Below are 19,551 nucleotides of genomic sequence, written 5' to 3'. Positions count from 1 at the left end.
ATATCACAAAAAGTGGAGTATTTGAATAAATTCTCCATTTTGAATAAATTCCATGCCATTAAGAAAAAGTTCTTTAGATACTCATGGAAAATATCCTGAACTCCAATTGCATATTTCTCCTGCCACAATTACTTGAAAAAGATACTCTGTGTGTTTTTACATTGTATCAGTTTTTTTTTTTTTTTTTTGCAGTACGCGGGCCTCTCACTGTTGTGGCCTCTCCCGTTGCGGAGCACAGGCTCCGGATGCACAGGCTCAGCGGCCATGGCTCACGGGCCCAGCTGCTCCGCAGCATGTGGGATCTTCCCAGACCGGGGCACGAACCCGTGTCCCCTGCATCGGCAGGCGGACTCTCAACCACTGCGCCACCAGGGAAGCCCCATTGTATCAGTTTTTAAAACGCACTATTTTGTCTTATCAGGTCAATTTATAACCGTTTGGATTATCTCTGCATTCATTTAATGGTTTTACACTTTAACACCTGAGCTTTTCTATAAAATATCTCATTCTAACTTCAGAGTCATGCTGTACATTTTCCCTCCTCATATAGTGTCTCTTATACTAAGAGGTGCTGCCAGTGAGACTGGGAGAAAACGCTAAGCACAGGCCAAATACATCAAACCCCATATTCATCTTTTTGACACTTGGGCCCCAGAAGCAATATAAGATCAGCCAAAAAAATTCCCATTTTTTTTCACTATTCTAATTTTTCTCTTTCTATATTCAAACAGGAGGCCAAGAAAGATTAGTTATGAAACCACAGAAGATAGACAGTGTACCTCTAGAAATAACAGTGTCAATACTTAAATGCAAATAAGCATTAGCATGAGCAATCAGTTTACTGACAATTGACACATCAAACACTTAAAAACTTGAAATACCTCAGAGGTGAATGGGGAAAGTTAGTCACGTGTAATGCTCAGGGAACACAAGGGGTGAGGAATTTAAAGCAAATTATATATAAATGAGTTACTGTACCATATTCTACATGACTTTAATTAAATTGGGAGTTTAAAAATGGAAAAAATATAGTAATTTGTTTATATTCAGACCTGGACTTAGAACTACCAGACAATTTAATTCACAAACAATACAACTGTGTGTTGTATATTTTCTAAGCACAGATCATTTAAAAGTAAATAGATGTTAAATGTCCCCTTCCTTTTAGGTGCCCACATATTAAGGGAAACAAACGGCAATAACTAGAGTGCCCATGTAAGAAGTGCTAAAATACTAACAATAATTCACATTCATAGAACATGTTCTAGGGGCCAGGCTGCATTCTAAGTTGATAGTTGCCAACACATATCAACACACTTACCTCTCCCAACAAACTCCACGTAGGTGCTGTATTTTATCCTCATCATGCAGTGGGGAACTGAGGCATGTGAGCATCTTACTCAACTTACTCAAGTCCACACAGCTTGGAAGTGCTGGAGCAAGAGTTCAAGCCCATGTATACTCAGACTCCAGAGCCTAACTTCTTAACCACTGCTGCACCAAATTACTAAGCAGGGTGTGCTTTAGGGAATTAAGTCCTCAAAAAAAAAAGGGAAGGCTTCGCAGAAGTGCACAACACACTCAATTATGTCTGTTTCCTGACAGTCCAGGATGAGTTACAGACAGTTCATCATCCCTTCATTCGTTCACAAAGTATTTATTGGGCCCTAACTAATGGCACAAAGTAGTGAACAAAACAGATGAAGATTCCTGTCTTATCAGCCTTAGAGTCTAGCAGGGGGGCGGACAATAAATAATAGATAAGACACAGAAGGAGAATAAAGTAGTTAAAAAAAAAACAGGGAACGGGAATGTTGGGGGTGAGTGAAGGTGAGAAAGGGTGGTTAGAAAAGGGCTTACTGACAGATGAATGGGTAAAGAAGATGTGGTACATATATACAATGGAATACTACTCAGCCATAAAAAAGAATGAAATAATGCCATTTGCACCAACATGGATGCAACTGGAGATTATCATACTAAGTGATGTAAGTCAGAAAGAGAAGACAAATACCGCATGATATCACTTATTTGTGGAATCAAAAATATGACACAAATGAACCTGTCTATGAAAGAGAAATAGAATCAGGGACACAGAGAATAGACTGGTGGCTGCCAACGGGGAGGAGGGTGGGAAAGGTATGGATTGGGAGTTTGGGATTAGCAGATACAAACTATTATATATAGAATTGATAAACAACAGGGTCCTACTGTATAGCGCAGGGAACTATATTCAATATCCTATGATAAACCATAATGGAAAAGAATATGAAAAAGAATGTATATATATGTATAATTGAATCACTTTGCTGTACAGCAATAATTAACACAACATTGTAAGTCAACTATACTTTAAAAAAAAAGAGAAAAAAAAGGGCTTACTGAGAAAGTGACGTTAAATAAAGACCTAGAGTAGATGAGAGGTGACAACCTCTGCACTTCTTATTAGTATAATAAATTTCTTTATAGTAAGCTGCTCATTGCAGCCAAAAGCATACCAATTAGTACTTAACCTACCTATAGGTTTGTCGTGAAGATTAAAAGAGAAAACGGGTACAACACGCTTAGCATAGTGCCTGGCTCCTAACAAGAACTCAGTGAATGCTGGCTATTACTATTACCGCTGTTGTTTTAATAAAGTCATGAAATCAGACATGTGAAGTATCTCCAGTCCACTCACACTGGGCGTCCAAGACAACCATATGATATTCTCTGTTAGATGCCTAAAAAGTAACTGATTCTGGAATCAATATATTAAGCATTACAATGTAGGTCTAAAGTATAAAAATATTATTCACAACAACCTTCCATGATCTCTCAAGAACTTGGGTTGTTGATGACATCAAAAGACTGGTCAAAGTAGATGCAGGAAGCTCTCGGTGCCCCAGACGTGAGCTGGGGGAGGGGGGGCCACAGTAGGAAGTGTTAGGGACAGCCCGCCTTTTCACAGACTTCCCTTTCTGGCAGTTTCATGTCTATTTTTTTGGCTGCAAGGAAAAGTGTTTACTTCTTCTATGAACAGATGATTTTCCATAGCTCTGGGGTTTTAAAAGGTCAGCAGTGATAAAAGGCTTAGGAAGAGCTCTTGAATTTTTTTTGCTACCATTATGAATTTCTTTATAAAAATGTTCATATACGGAGGACAATCAAACAATGCATGGAAAATATGTATTCCAGGTCCAAAAGCAGCTTATTCCAGCAAGATTTCCTCAGCTCTCTCCCTAATGATTTCATCATCCATTTCATTCACTTCTGCAGAAGGACATTCACAGGAGGAGTGAGTGTGAAGAACAGTAGCCTTTACAGCAAGAGGCCACTTCCCTTCCTTACCTGGAATGTTGTCTGATCCTTTTTTACACAAGGGAGGGAAAGGATCCTGTTGTTAAGCTGAATTCCCTGTCTTTAGAAAAGCAACACTCCAGGCTGTGTTCTCTTACTGGGCTTTTCAGTTTCCAACTCTAAAAGTACTAAAAAAAAACCTAAAAATCTTTGCGCCAAGCAGCCAGATGTAATATATTATTGTGTCAGGGTACTTCAATGTCCTACTTGGCTAAGTCATTTTCAAAAATATTTTCTCTTCAGTGATAGACATAAAGTTCTATCTCCATGCCACAAAACCACCAACTGCCTTGGAGTGTTGTCAACAATGGTTTTATACTTTCTTTCTACACTGTTCACAGAAAATGTACCTCAAAGTCTGAAAACAAAACCACACTAGCTCCCAGTTCGTTTTTATTTCTTTGATTTGGCAAAGGTTGCCTTTACTGTATTTTCTGGTTCCCAGCAAACACAAAATTGGCCTAAGAGTTTGGACCCAACTTCTTTTAATCTTTCTGATATCACTGTTCTCAGTCAACTTCAAGACACTGGCCTTCCTTACCACTTGCAGTTGTTGTGTTTTCCCTTCCAAATGAATGAGTTAGCAAGAAGTGGTTTATGGTAGATATCTAAATAGGTTACAGCCTTTACAGCTGTTCAACAATAGGACTTGATTCTTTGAGTGCTTTGGGATTCAGAGTTCAGCCTAGATGTTCTAAGAAGTCCCCTTCCAATCCTATAGTTCTCAATTTTTAAATCAATATGAGAGTTGTTTTGAATAGGACAGAAGTTCCTGATCACATACTCCATCTGGGGTATTATTTTGAAAAGTGAGAAATAAACAACAAAATTCAGGGGAGAAAAAGATAGCAGTCGAATATAGACTTGAACTTAAAGGTCTTGATTTTTTGTTTTTTTCTGATGAAGAACAGGTAATGCCAGGGATGCCTGATTTTTAAAAACAGACTTTAAAGAGCAGTTTCAGGTTCACAGTAAAATTTCACAGAAAGTTTCCACATTCCCCTTGTTTTCCCAAAACCCTCCCCTACCGTCACCCACTGTCAACATCCCCCCCACCAGAGGGGTCCATTTGTTACAACTGATGAACCTACACTGACACATCATGATCACCCAAAGCCGATAATTCACATTAGGGTTTGCTCTTGGTGTTGTACTCTGATTTTTTATTCCCGTCTGGACAACAGAACTCATGTTGGTAATTGGAAAAAGGCCTTTAGCAGATGATCTCATGTCCTCTTGTCTATTTATTGACAGGCTATTATCACTTAGCCAGGAGATGATCAGTTTGAAAAAGAAAGGCACTTAATATGGCTTTATCTGTTACTCAGACACAATTTTAGTATTACTTTCATTAACCCGTATTACAGAGGCAGAACAGCCCATTGTGACTACCCTAGTCTGTATTGTACCAGCTTCCATTCTTCACTCTAGCCCTCAGAACCCCATTACTCCTCTCTTTTTATGGGGTTTATCATTCTCTAGCATATTACGTAGTTTGCATATTAGTTTATTGCCTCCAAGAAACTGAGGATCTTTTTTTGTTCACTGACACAGCCTCAGTTCCTAGAAGAGTGGCCAGTACATAGCACACACGTAATAAATATTTGTCAAATGGATGAATGAATGAGGCTTCTTTCTAAAGGACAGGGCTTTAGGGAGTGATTTTGGTCATGGTTTGGAGGCCTAATTAGCCATGACTAAGCAGGTTCTGTAAGTCACCAATGCTCCCTCTGTGTTGCCAGGCTCCTCTGAGGTCCCTGCTAGACCAGTGTGCCCAGTCTATTATGTGAACAGACTAGAAAGCACAGTGGGGTCCAGAGATGCCCAATGTCCCCAATTCTACTTGTTGTCGTACAAGGTCTCAGTCAACCTGGACACCCAACTGGGAGAGCACAGCCATCCCTGGCCAAGAGCAGCCTGCCCAGAGGCACATGAATGGAGTGATGCCAAGTCAGAGACCAGGAGGCATTTCTCTATGGGAGTCAGGGGACAGACAGGGTGACACTGAGGGTACAGCCACAAGTTTCCCTATTCTTCTTCCCACTCACTCACATTCTGCTGATGATGAAGAAACCAAACCCTGAGTCAGCTTATAAACGGGATGATACATATTTTTACTATGAATTAAAATGCTGCCATTTAAAAAGTGGGGAAAATGAAAGGAGCCAAAGAACTGTAACTTTTTACAACAAATCGATAAGATAAATTGAAATATAAAACAGTGAGCTGAATGAAAGAAGAAAATATTTCCTTTGTTTTCCTACACAAGATAAAAGCTCTGGCTAGAGGGTGCAAAGGAGGTGGCAGGAAAAGATGAACCGCAGGTATGAGAAGAAAAGAAAGAATTACCGAGAACTACCGAGGTGGAAGTAAATCAGAAGGGTCCTGCTTCCCTGCACTTTCCTGACATCCACATGTAGGACTTGGGGAAAAAAACCCTGCGCATTATAAATTATATATGGCATGCCATACCTTGCAGTTATGTGTATCCATAAAGTATAACCATGTTACATTATTTAAATACAACAACGTAATTTTCTATATGTACTATTTACTTATTGATCCCTGAATCCCTTCCTAGAACGTAGGCTCCATGTGGACAAGAACAGGGTGTGTCTTGCCCTCGGAACAGTAATGGTGCCTGGCACAAGAGAGGCACTCTGTCACTGCTGAGGGAATGAATAAATAGCTCTCACCCATCACTTCCTTCCCACTCCACTCAAACTTCAAATGACACTGTTGTTCCTCATCTCACATAGAAAAAACAAGATGTTTCTCCATCCTCTCCCACATACGTGCTCCCAGAGCAGCACATACATAAGGGAAAGGAAGGAGCCGGTGGTGCTGTTTATATTTCCAAAGAATCGGCCATGCTACTTGATACCTGAGACAGTTCATGCTGACAGAGTACACCTCTTCGTTGTGGTTCAATAACTGTGCAGAGATGCTGACAACTCTCCAAGTCATAGGAAATCAGGGAAGGGCCCTCCTTCCCTCAGCTGGGTGGGATTCCTTCAGCCCTGCTTAAAGCAGGGTATGCCAGCCCTCACACGTCCACGTGGCTTCAACTGCTTTAATTAGAAGTTCGGAAGTAAGCTGGTGGATGGGCCTGAAATAAGGGTGCCAGCCACTTCTCAATGTTAATTCAAGTCCTATGCACATCACCTCCATAGCTACATCCCCATCACATGGACCAGCTTCGTCCTACACCACTGCCAAAGGTAGAATCAGGACATACTGCTACTGTCACAAGTTTCAGACTAAGTCCCACAACAAAAAATTTGGACCAGTTTAATATATTGGATTAAGACCACAAAAAATGAAAATCTTGCAAAGCTTATTCTGAAAAGAGATTAACATGCCTAATCATTAGGGAGCTTTCTAGTTACACTGCCATATATCAGCACAATATTCTAAATTATCTACTTTTTTTTGATTCTGGAGTAAAAAATATGGAACAAGTGTCAAAGACAGTATACTAAAGTACAGTAATTTACAAAGCACTGCAAGTTTTCTAAAAGCACGTTTTAAAATTCAAATCTCTGCCAAGTAAATGACTAACAAAATTAGAACTGCAACTAAATTAGAATGATTATGTAACTCTGGAGTTGCAGAAATCAGGATTTTAAAAGATACAGAATTAAAGAAAAATTATAAAGTACAAAAGAAAAAATAAATGTGAATATGCTTATATTGGTATATTCTTCTGGAGCAATGGCTTTGACTGGTGAGCACTTGAGGTGACTTACATTTTTTCTGAATATAGTTTTTGCATGGCACAGCTATTGGCAGTTGTAACCGGGACCGTTTTTCAGCAAAGGAAGCCCTTACTATCCATGTTTTAGAGCTAGCTGAAGAAGCAAACCTGCACCTTTCTAGAAGGCAGGGAAATGTGCATTCTGCAAATTCCTTTCGTCCCTGACTCAGATGGGCTAGTACCCTATTCCCTCCACCAGGGATACTGTGATCCCCCCAGCATGTATGCATTCATGCCCTGTCTTTCTTAAGAGCTCTAAATATAAAATTAATTAAAACTCAAACCACTGAAACATGGAGTAAACCTCTCATGGCCATCTTTATGATTTTTTCTCCATTTCCCCACTTTTGATCACTTTCAAACCCCTCAGAAGCTGCTTGTTTAAACCCCACCCTGCACTATCTCTCTTTCACTTGAAACCAAATCTGGTATCAATGTTTTGTCTGCTCAGCAAGAGAGCAATTTCAACAATCTCCTGCTTTTTATAAGATCAGTTTATTCTTCCCAATATAATAATTAGTTTCAGATGAACCTGGTTGCCGTTCCTCGGCTTGATTCCACTGTGGTATGGGTAAGGAGAGCACACACTTCCTGCTGCACTATTTTTTAGAGCAAAGCATTTGGATCCTATCATAGGCCCAGAACAAAACCTTCATACTTCTTTAAAACATAGCTGGGTTTTGATAACCTAGATTCACAAAGGGATGGATTAAAATTATGATTATAGGAATCTTCTCGGTTTACTTTTATAAAGGTTCAAATGAATTATTCCTCAATTTATCAAACTATAATAAGTCACCAAGATATAAATCTTATGAATATAACCAGAGCTGTATCCCTGCAAACATACAGAGGTTGCCAATGGGAAGCCCACAGTGTTATCTTAACATCTTACAAGTTAATTAGCTTTTAGGACATAATAAATACTGATAGATAAGAAAATATACTGGCTTAGAGCTAAGGATATTAGAGGAATAACTCTGGAAAATCTCTGCTGACAGTGGTGCAGAGAAAAAATCAAGCAAGGCATTTTTATAAACAGAATGATTCAGATGGTCTATATGAAGCATAATCAAAACTGGCAGAGTCTCGAGTTACATCAGGATGTTGCCCCCGTTTTCCTTTAGGTCTCCCATGTGCACTTAAAATCATCACCTCCCACACATTTTGACTTGTTAATTCAGTACCAGTAGTGGAATCACCTGTGAGTATTTTCACCATTATAATGGCTGGTTATCCTGTTTGTAAATGCCAGCCACCCCGAGCTGTGATTTCGGGTAGGGGTCACCTTGGTGCATACATGTTCTAAGGCCTTAAATCATGAGTGTCTTTCAGTGTCTCAGAGCCTTTGCCTATTAAAATAGAGAGTGATCTCCTCTCTGCTTTATCATGCAATAATTATGTGATGTCTTAAGGTTTGTCTTACCTTCACATGTATGTCCATCTGCAGAGATTGAGAAACCCTGCTCGCAGACGCAGTGAAAAGAACCGTCTGTGTTTAGACACTGTCCATGAGGACCACAGAGTCCAGGCTGTTCACATTCATTAATATCTGGAATCGAGAAGAGTTCCACATAGTTGAAAAAAATCTGTTTTGTTTTCTTATGTTACCAGGCATACAGGAAGAAAAATCTATTACAAAATGGTCAGACACTTATTTGGTGGCACAACTATACAGTTTGTACACACACCAGACCACAAGACAAGTTGGACTGTCAGCAGAGAGAAACTACTTAGGTTGAATCACAGGAACTAGCCAATTTTCAAACCATTTTCAACCTAAAAAAAAAGCAGTTTCATAGTTTCAACCCAAAGGTACCCTTTTTTAAAAAGACATATTGGAGGCTTGAGGGTCTACAATCAAATAAATCCTCTGTGAAATATTCTTCAGTGTGAATACTGGGCTCTCCTTTGTCCTCTCCCACCACCATGCAAACAACTCTCCTGTGGCCTGTACGTCTCCCCATGTCCATGCCTATCCATCCCTGGGACGTGAACTCCTTAAGGGCAAGGCTGGACGTGTCTTACAGTGTTTGGCTCAAAAATGGCACTTCTCAGATGTCTGAATATACAAATGAAATAGACTACAATCTATATTTCAATGAAAATGGATACAAGAAATAAAGTACAAGAAAAAGGTCTTTGATACCAGGGAAAGTCTTAATATTGGCACAGCTTTGTGATGACGAAATTAGTGAATGAGCATCAGGCGCTTAATGCAGTACCCAACACAACCAAGAGTCAAAAGGTGGTAGCGACTGTTACCATGAACAAATCATGCTGTAGTTGTGTTGACCATCTCATACTCTGCTCGCCCTCAATGAAGAATGATTATGCTCCCTGTAGCCAGGGCGATGATGCACTCCTAAACACTGATAATGCCTGAAGTATTGGGTGTAAATGCAGTGTTCTTTCAAACTAATCCTAGTTATGCTGGCTAAGAGTGCCCAAAGTGGACAACATAAGGAATCACGGAGAATGGTTCACCTATTCACACTGGTGCTGACACATGCAACTGCCTATGCGCACTGCATTTTAACTGCTGTTTGTCTCATCTGTGTCCCTCTTGCACTGACTGCTTCTTAAGGAGAACTGCATATTTTAACTCTGAGTCCCCAACTCCTAGCACAGCAAGTGAACAGTGTATTATGAATGTTTGCCCACCAAAGAACTTCACAGTTTTGTTCATGCTCTAATAACTGAAGAGTGATTGATTGAGGCTCTCTTAGTTAATTGGGGGTCATAAAAAGTATCACAGGTCCTTGGCACCATCCAGGCAGTAGCCCTACTAAGGTCATTTTCCTATCTTTCTGAAGTCTCCTCGGTCCTCCTCTTTATCTCTTGCTAAAGAGGTCCTCAACATATCCTCTTAAAAATCCATCTTTAATTCAATTAAAAACTTTTGCCGAAGGCTTCCTATGAGAAGGCTGAGTAGGAAGGGGCCCTTGCCATTATGAAGCTCACAATGTAACAGGGGAGGCAGGAACCGACATGAATAACTGTAAAGCTTAATGGGAACATGGAAAAGGTACAGATGATGGGACCTTCCTAGTGACTTCTAGAACATGCTTAGCCACCAACCCGGCAGCTCACCTCCTCCAGAGAGTCATCCCTTTCCCCGTATCCAGGATCTCCTGGGGCTCTTCTTTTTGCCCTGTTGATCTCACTGTGTGTAATAGGAATTCCAGCAATATTACTGGTTTAGGCATCTCTGTATTAACAAGCCTGAACACTTTACCCTTCCTTCTGCCATATATTTCAGGCTAACTGGCTTATCTAAGGCTGAACCCAACTAAGAAATCAAATACGAATTACTCATTTTCTTAACAATTCTCCCATTCTTCTAATTGTCATTAAAATATTTCAAGGAAGAGCAATGAATCATTTCCTACTTTACTATTTCTCAACATGATTCCACTCTGTGAAATTCTTCACTTCTTTTATAAAATCTCTGGTAGGTATCTTCTGTGTTTCCTCTCTACCTACTGATAATACCTTAGGTTGTAATCTTTCTTGAACTCTGACCTTCTTTTACCAGTTAGCTCCATTCTTTCTTTCCAATCTGCTGCCTAGAATCTGTTGCCCTCTACCTGGGCAACAAAGTGCCATAAACTTCCACTGGCCTGGAGATCAAGACCCAGGTCGATATCCATCTTGTAGAGCCCTAGAGGTTATCCGAGACCACCTCCTTATTTTATCTGTGACTCAATATGGCCCTATAAAGCTGTCAGACTTTGCAACTTTGCATAGGGAAGAATGGGCATAAACTTCTTGCTTAAAGAGAAGTCACTGATTAACAAATAATTGTCTAAAAAGTCTGATGACAGGAACTGAAGATGAATTCCCAGACTTTTTTCCAGGAAACCACCAAGAAAGAACAACACAAATATCTGGAACCAGAGAAACATATGCATTCAATTTGGGTTGCACTTATTGAGGCATTTCTAAACTATGCTGCTAGTAACTCTGCTGAAAGCCAGACTATATTTAAGTTGGGTTTCTTTCATAGGTCCAAGATTCCACAGAAATTCACAATTTGGCACGTGTAAGTCAAAACGTGAAACTGAGTGTGTTCTGAAGATCAAATGTATGCTGCCACATTCCTAAAGAGAGTATTAACAGAGAATTTCCATGCTGTCTGTATGACATCGTGAACTTTGCTGGGGGAAGAGATTCTTACACTCTCAACTGAAAATGCCTTCCTGAATATGGAACTATCTTCAGATTATTAGGTGAGGTTTAAAGTTTGTGCCTATCATGCATTATTATTCAAATATGTTCCACGGTTATTCACATTGTCATCAATTATGTTTTCAGCATTAAAACAAACTGAAATCTACACCCATGTACAGAATGCTGACATGATCATGGGATTAGATAGAAGTAGGCTACTAACTCCAGGTAGAGTGAAGGATCACAAAGCTGCCTCCAGTGACGTGGCAAAGAGAGATGATTCAAAACAAGGTGAGTGCACATGGTATTATAAACAGACTCTAATCAGAGAAGGTGGGTGATGGAGCATATTCACAGATAGTATTTTTTAAATGGTACTCGATCCCGCTTCAGGAATATTTTTCATTCGTTCGGATATAAGTTTTTCAAGCAGACATTAATTTATTCTGGAAATCAGGAATCACCGACGTGACTGAGAACAAAGTCAATTTAATAATGATTTATAGTCAATAAAACATCGTATGTTTGGAGCAGTCACATATGAGTTCCTATAAAATCACAAACACAAATTTAATATACAGAGAGAAGACAGTATAATTAATTAATCAGATGGTTAAATGAGTTTTATGCACTTTAACTCTAGAAGTGCATATAATTTGCAATATGAAATCATGGTCTCTTTATATAAGACTTGGTTTTACCTCTATTTGGTCAAAAATTTGTGACAAGAGGAAACAGAAAAAATATTACTTCTAAGTCCAAATGTCTGTAACAAAAACAGGACTCAGGTGGTTTGGGGGCTATCTCTTGGCATGTTTATATAAATCAAGATTTTATTAAGATGTAAAAGACCCCAAATGGAAATATTGTCACATAAATTTATAATTCAAACCTTTCTTCTCAACTACATTAAATCCAAGTACATTTAATTTCTGTATTGGAAACACTGAAAAATTTAAATTCACCTTGAAGGTAAATAAATATATGATATCAAACGAGGTACACACTGCAGTATATTTAAATCTTGGGATCAGTAAGGCAAAGGCCCATGTCTTTTGTACCTCAGGGACACAAAGCTGAGTGTAGATAATGATACACAGAGTATAATATTCACAACTAAGAGAATAGACACCATATTCCCTTTTAAGAATACTGTGATTTGGGACACGTGAGAGGGATAGAATTAATGACAACTGAGAACAGAAAAGTCATACATGTCCAGTAGCAATGGATAAAAAATGACTCCAACAAGCTTTTATTTATATGTACTTTGGGATACACTACAGAGTTCCATAATGACGGAGGAACAATGAGAAAAAAAATTTATCCAGTATTAGAAATAAATAAGAGTACAGGTAAGTTTGAGTTTTCAATGGGAAAAAAGGCATGGATTTATTAAGACTAATAATTATAGGAAAACTTGTGGGGCAGTTAGGTGTAGCTAAAAATGATGGAACAAATGATCTAGACAATCTGATTTTTTAACCCCAGCATCCACAATAACTCAATGTGTTACACTGGGAAAAAAAAATTCACTGAATCTCATTGTCTTCCTTCCTTTGGCTATAAGTGTAACAATAATTGGCACAGCATTGTAGAGAAAAGAGTGGGGAAAGATCTTGGGTTCAAATCTCAGCTCAATTACTTATTAGTGAGGAACATGCTAATTACCTTCTCTGAGCTTCAGTTACTCATGCACAAAATGGGTAAAAGACAAGTTGCCTCTTCAATCCTTATAAATTAAGAAAGGTAATTCAGCAACGGGCACATAGTAGGTATTCAGTTAAAGCTGTGCCGTGATTGGTGCTGTGTTCTTATTAGTACCTTGCATCCACTGTACAGTCAGTCCTCCCATACCCCCGGGGGATACATTACAAGACCCCGGTGGATACCTGAAACCATGGATGGTCCTGAACCCTATATATACTACCTTTTTCTTATACATACATATAATAAAGTTTAATTGATAAATTAGGCACAGTAAGAGATAAACAACACTAACTCAAAATAGAATTATAACAGTATACTGTAATAAAAGTTATGTGAATGTAATTTCTCTCTCTTCCCAATTATCTTATTGTACATATTTAATGCCTTTTTCATCTTAACTAAGGACTTATGCACTGTGGCCGTAACTTTTGCAGTTTGAGGGGTGACAACAAAGCTAGAACAAATTTCTTTTTCCCTCTTTATTCTTACTATAGATCTTAGCAACCTCAACACATGATTTTTTTCTTTCCTTAGTAATTCAAGAACTTTCACCTCTTCATTTAAAAAAAGAAGCACCTTTATGGCTTCTTTTTGGTATATCCAAACTGCTGAATCACTACTCTTGTACTCTGGAACTATTATTAGGTAAAATAAGAGTTACTGGAACACAGGAACTGTGACACCTCGACAGTGGATCTGACGACGGAGATGGCTACTAAGTGACTAACAGATGAGACATGTTGGACAAAGGGATGATTCACGCTCCGGGTGGGATGAAATGGGATGGAACGAGATTTCATTACACTACTTAGGACAGTGAGCAATTTAAAACTTGTGAATTGTTTTTTGGAATTTTCCACCTAATATTTTCTGACTGCAGCTGACTGTGGGTAACAAACTGCAGAAGGTGAAACCACAGATAAGGGGAGGAGGACTGCTGTTTAGGAGATTAAACATGATAGCACTTTGAAAAAACATAAAATCCTGTCCTCTATAATTGTGACCAAAACATTAGTGAGGTTTTTGGGGGAGAGGAGAAGCTGGATACTGGATAAAAACAGGGATCAGGAAAAAAAAAAAAAAGCAGATACATATCAGCTACGGGACAAAATTAAATAGACCCATGAAGGAGATAAAAAAGCTAGAAGATAATTTAGAATCAAGTACCAAGGTTGGCCCATGGAAGGAACAGCAAAGTACAGGTGATCGCAGTTACCACAGAAGCACACAAAGCTAGGACACAGTTCCAAAACACATGAGTTTCAGTTAACATGGTGCAGTGGAAAGCGAGAACTTCCTGTACTTGATGTAGACTCAAGAAAAATATTATACAAATACAAATTGGCATAGCTCACTTACATATAAAGTGGTAAAACCTCAGACTGTCATCAGGAAGCAACGCAGAACTGAACAATAATGTAAATTATAACTTAAAAGATGGAGAGAGAAGTACCTTGACATCCTTTATTGTCATTTAGCTGGAATCCATTTGGACAAGTACAATCATAGGACCCTTCAGTATTAATGCAGTCTCCTCCCTGGCAAACACTATTGTCCTCCAAGCACTCGTTGATATCTACAAGTCAATTTACAAAATTTAAAAGACAAAATGTATTTAGAAAAACATTTTCCTTATGTTTACACACCAGACTCACATAAATGAACACTATTTTACATCTCTCATAATGCATGATTTTAAATGGATGACGGTTTACCTTTGAAATATTTTGAAAGGATTTTAGCTTTGCACAATAAACAAACAAGTTTTAACATCAAATAAAATCAATTCAAAGAGGAAAGTAAAGATTCTATAACAAACAGTAATTTAGTTGGTTAAATTCTCCGTGATGATAGAGAATAAAATTATTCTTCAAATAAGAATATCTTGAGCATCTATTTATAAAAGATCCTGTATTATGCATTACAGGAAAGATTTTTAAAGTACTTGGCATGCTCCCTGCCTCCAAAGAAAAATGATTGTACCAAAACACCCAAATTATATTAATAAGAAAAATATTGAGTTGCTTTATAAGTTTAAAATAATTTAACATAAGAATTGTCAAAAAAGATATTTGTGGGGCTTCCCTGGTGGCACAGAGATTGAGAGTCCGCCTGCCGATGCAGGGGATACGGGTTCGTGCCCCGGTCCGGGAAGATCCCACATGCCGTGGAGTGGCTGGGTCTGTGAGCCATGGCCGCTGAGCCTGCGCGTCTGGAGCCTGTGCTCCGCAACGGGAGAGGCCACAACAGTGAGAGGCCCGCAAAAAAAAAAGAAAAAAAAAAAAAGATATTTGTCAAAAGAATAAAACCAACTTCCAGTGTCACATGAATTTAGAGAAGAGACGCTACAGAGGTCAAAGGTGGCCTGTGTAACATAAGGAACTTACTTGGGGCCTTGACAGCACGGTGGAAAGTGGCAGAGGGGGAAGAAGAGTTTTTGGCGGGCAAGGGAGTCAACAAAGTCCAAAGTCACTTACTCAGCAGTTATCACAAACAGGTATAATGTTGCCTGGATTTTTTCTAATGTATGTACTTATAACGTATATGCAACTAAAAATGGTTTATGTAGCCAATAATGGGTCTTGACTGTGAGCATGTAAGACAATTAATGACCCCCCCCCTTGCTGCATGAACTTGAGGCAGATCTTCCACTAGGGCTGTTTATTACCTCATTTACTCCTAGTCACAGCTCATTATTCCTAACAAACTCCATGAGCCCTGATTCTGTTGTATGTGTAGGATTCAAATTATTAGCACTGAAGAAACCTAAAGAACAATTTCTTTTCTCAGAAATTTGGCATGTTATGGCATTTCTTGCTAATAATTATGATTGCTGCTAAAATACATGAGGAGGTCCAGGAAGAAGTGAATATGGAGACTGTTGCTGCCTTATTCTCCTCGCTGTCTGGTTGAAAACGTGGGCACAAGGAATTAAATATTCCTCATAGAACCCAAGCAACTAATTAACTGCCTTCTGTACCATTCATGGGGCAGATAAAAGAGAAGCACCTTATAATTTCATTCTATCAAAATAAATTATTGAGGTTCACCCATTTTTAAAGTGTTTCTGAATACTTGATCCTAAAATGTAAAACAATGCTGTTGTGACTCCATCACAACTAAAGTGATTTATCACTTCTTTAGTGTGTTTCTCCAACTTCACTTAAGTATAATTTACATAAAACGAATGTGTCTAAGAGTCCAGTTCAGTGAGTTTTGACAAATGTAGACACATTCTTGTGACCATCATCACAATCAAGGCACAGGTATTTCTGTATCAATTTATATCTGTAAGGATCCACTGCTGGATTCTTAACATCATTGCAAATGCAATGTTTTTTAAGGAATTAATGACACACCTTTGTAAGAATGTCATTCTGTAGTGACAAACATAAGGCTCGGTGACATTTTCCTTAGTCTCTTTTTCCAGTCTGACCTTAAAATCTCCATTCCTGTTAATCTAATGCCTGGGGTGTTATAATTTCTGTGAAAGAATCCGTAAAGGAACCATCATGCACAATTAAGAAAGATAACAGCACGGAGGACTAAGTGTCTCCTGCAAAGCCTGACTATGCCAACAAAGTTTTGTTTTTTTGGGTTTTTTTGCGGAACGCGGGCCTCTCACTGTTGTGGCCTCTCCCGTTGCAGAGCACAGGCTCCGGACGCGCAGGCTCAGTGGCCACGGCTCACGGGCCCAGCCGCTCCGTGGCATGTGGGATCCTCCCGGACCGGGGCACGAACCCGTGTCCCCTGCATCGGCAGGCGGACTCTCAACCACTGCGCCACCAGGGAAGCCCGCCAACAAAGGTTTTATTCACTGATTAACTGACCTTTGGTAGATCAAGATTCCTAAAAGTGGAACCAAATTTAATTGAGAAAAGGTTTTTAGATACAAATTCTGTGAAAATAATTCTTAAGCCCCAACTCTCTGCTTATTTCATGATTTTGAAGTGGTTGAACCAAATGGGGATATTCTAGTCTACTGTTTATGGATCTTTGCCATAAAACATGTACTAAAGGAATAACCTGGACCAATCATTACCAAAAAGGTATAGGCATTTCCATTGCCCCAAAAGGTTACTTGTTCCCCTATTCTGTTTGGCTTCTTCTGCTCAGCACAGTGTTTTTGAGTTGTCATGTGTATCAATAGCTCTCTCCTCATTATTGCTGAGTAGTGTTCTATTGTATGAATGTATCACGATTTGCTTACCCCTCACCTATGATGAGTATTTGGACTGTTTACAGTTTTGCTATTATGAATGAAGTTTTGATAAACATTCATGTGTAAGTCTTTGTGTGAATATAGGCTTTCATTTTCCTTGAGTGAATTCCTAGGAATAGAATGGCTGGGTCACATAGTAGGATTCACTTTTGAAGTTTCTAATGTGGCTGTATCATTTTACATTCCCACCAGCAAGGTAAGAGAGTTCCAACTGTTCCATATTTATTCTAATAGCTCCACAGCCATTCTAACAGGTGTTGAGTTGGAGGTCCATTTTTAGATCTACCTTTCTTTCTTTGCTCTTTCGGAAATTGAGACAACAAAATAAGAAAAGGCACATTTGATCATTAGCATTATGTGAAAAATCTCAATTCAAAATAGAGCAAGTAGAATCCTGAGGATATGAATTTCAGGAACAACACTCTACTACCAATATATGTGCCTCAGCATAATGGAAATGTGTCAGCTTTGTTCACCCTATCCTAAAATAATTTTCATTCACTTTCCAAAATCTAAGAGAAATAATGTATATGAGAGTAAAAGGAAGCATTTTAAAAATGTTTATAAATAAATGTACAGATTTTAAAACTCAGTGCATTATGTTAGAGTCTGGTTTAGTTTAAAAAATTTGCAAGATATCTGTCTTCAAAAGCAAAAAAAAGAGTAGGTGGAATATTAAGAGAGCCCAGTGTGGGATTGTCTGACACCACCGACTAGGGTGATATGAAAGAGGAATTTCTTCTAGGAGCTGGCCATCAGGCTTTAAGGATAGCAACAGTCAGTCGTGGTCACCTCTCCACTGAGACTGCTTTGGCAGTCACCAAGGACCTCCACCTGGCTAGATGCCATGGTCAACTTTTGGTCTTCATGTTGCCTAGCAGCAATGTTTGACACAAGCTCATCACGCCCTCTTTGAAATGTTCTCTTCTCTTGGATTCTGGTTTTGCTCCTTCACTTGCCACTTTTTCTCAATCCCCTCTGCTTGTTCCTTATCACCTCCTCACTTCTAAATAAATGAGGGACAAGGACTCAGTCTTTGGACAGCTTCTCTCTTCTAGCTACATTCACTCCCTTGGTGATCCCATCCAACTTCATGGCTTTAAACACTGTCTACATGCTGATGAATCCCAGCTCAGAACTCACCCCTGAATTCCAAACACATAGGTCCAATTGCCTTTCAGATATCTTCATTTGGATACCCACTGTAGGCAACACAAACTGAAAATGCCCAAGTCAAGCTCCTAATCTCCTCCACAAAGCCTTTTCATGGAACACTCCCCCAGAAATAATCAAATGTCATCATCTCAGGCTAACCTCTGCTTGCCTACTTATTTAAGACCATCACTCTCCCTCCCTCCCTCAGCAACCCCCATGTACCCCACTTTAATTTTCCCCTTAACACTTACTGCCATTTAACAAACTATATAGTTTATTTATTTATCATTTTTATTGTTATCTCCCTCACTAAAATGTAAGCTCCACGAGGGCAGGACTTTTTGTCTGTTTGGTTTATTGCTATATATCCTGTACCTAGAACAGTGCCTGCCACATCCTTGACACTCAAATTTTTGTTGAATGAATGCATAAATGAATAAATGGATGCCTCTGACTTGGAAAGAAATGTCAGAAGGTAAGAAATACTAGCACTTCTTCCCTTTTTCGATTTGGTCTGCAAAGAAATGACCAACAGAGAAGGGCCATAGGAAGACAGAGTAAATCATGAATCTTCTTCTCAGGCTTTGCAAGGGACTAGCATGGAGCAACCACAGCAAGGGGCTGGGGAAGGTGCCAAGGTAGGCATGGAAGCAGAGACTGTGCCTGGAGGGAAAACAAGTCAGAGGCAGAGCCTTTGAAGGCTGAGATGCCAACACCTCTAATAACCAGGACAACTGAGGCCACCTAGAATCACAGACTGGGTGGCTACTGAGTGTGCCGGCATACGTTGCCCACAGAAATTAGCACAATGCTTGGGATTCTGACTCCACAAGAAGGCCAGCAGGACTGCAGGATAATGCTGTAAGAAAACAAGTCTCTGCCAGAGTTAGAAGAGGAAAATTACACATGTAAATAGAAATGCCAACAAGAAAGATGGCTCTTCCTCCCACAGCTGTGAAAGGTATGTGAGCGGTCACAGCTCAGTTAATTACAGCTACATAAGACTGGGAAGGGTCAGAAACAGTGCTAGTTGGGAATTAGCAGGCTGAAGTGCTAATATCGTTTCAAAGGGAGCTCTGGATTAATTGACTGGGACTCCAGTCCTATTTATAACCTAAGACACTGGGGAAATTAGCCCTGACTTGAAAAGAGTCTGATTATATACTTAAAAAGAAGCTTTCTTATGGAACATATA

The 19,551-nt window shown here is 39.3% G+C and overlaps 1 protein-coding gene across 7 annotated transcripts in view; it reads right to left on the bottom strand.

The window, feature by feature from the left end:
• LTBP1 (latent transforming growth factor beta binding protein 1) overlaps positions 1-19,551 on the bottom strand; it is a 429,217-nt gene that overhangs the window by 69,894 nt on the left and 339,772 nt on the right. For all 7 annotated transcript variants that reach the window (XM_082641886.1, XM_082641887.1, XM_082641888.1 and 4 more), the window contains 2 exons: positions 14,433-14,555; positions 8,523-8,648 (listed from right to left, as the gene is read on the bottom strand). In XM_082641886.1, the coding sequence (XP_082498012.1) occupies positions 8,523-8,648; positions 14,433-14,555 (249 nt within the window). The remainder of the gene's footprint in view (positions 1-8,522; positions 8,649-14,432; positions 14,556-19,551) is intronic.

This window comes from Mesoplodon mirus (assembly GCF_964341445.2).
Source record: "Mesoplodon mirus genome assembly, chromosome: 14".
Lineage (NCBI taxonomy): Eukaryota > Metazoa > Chordata > Mammalia > Artiodactyla > Ziphiidae > Mesoplodon > Mesoplodon mirus.
Note: the sequence above shows the minus strand (reverse complement) of the source record. Positions and strands in the feature narration are given on the sequence as shown.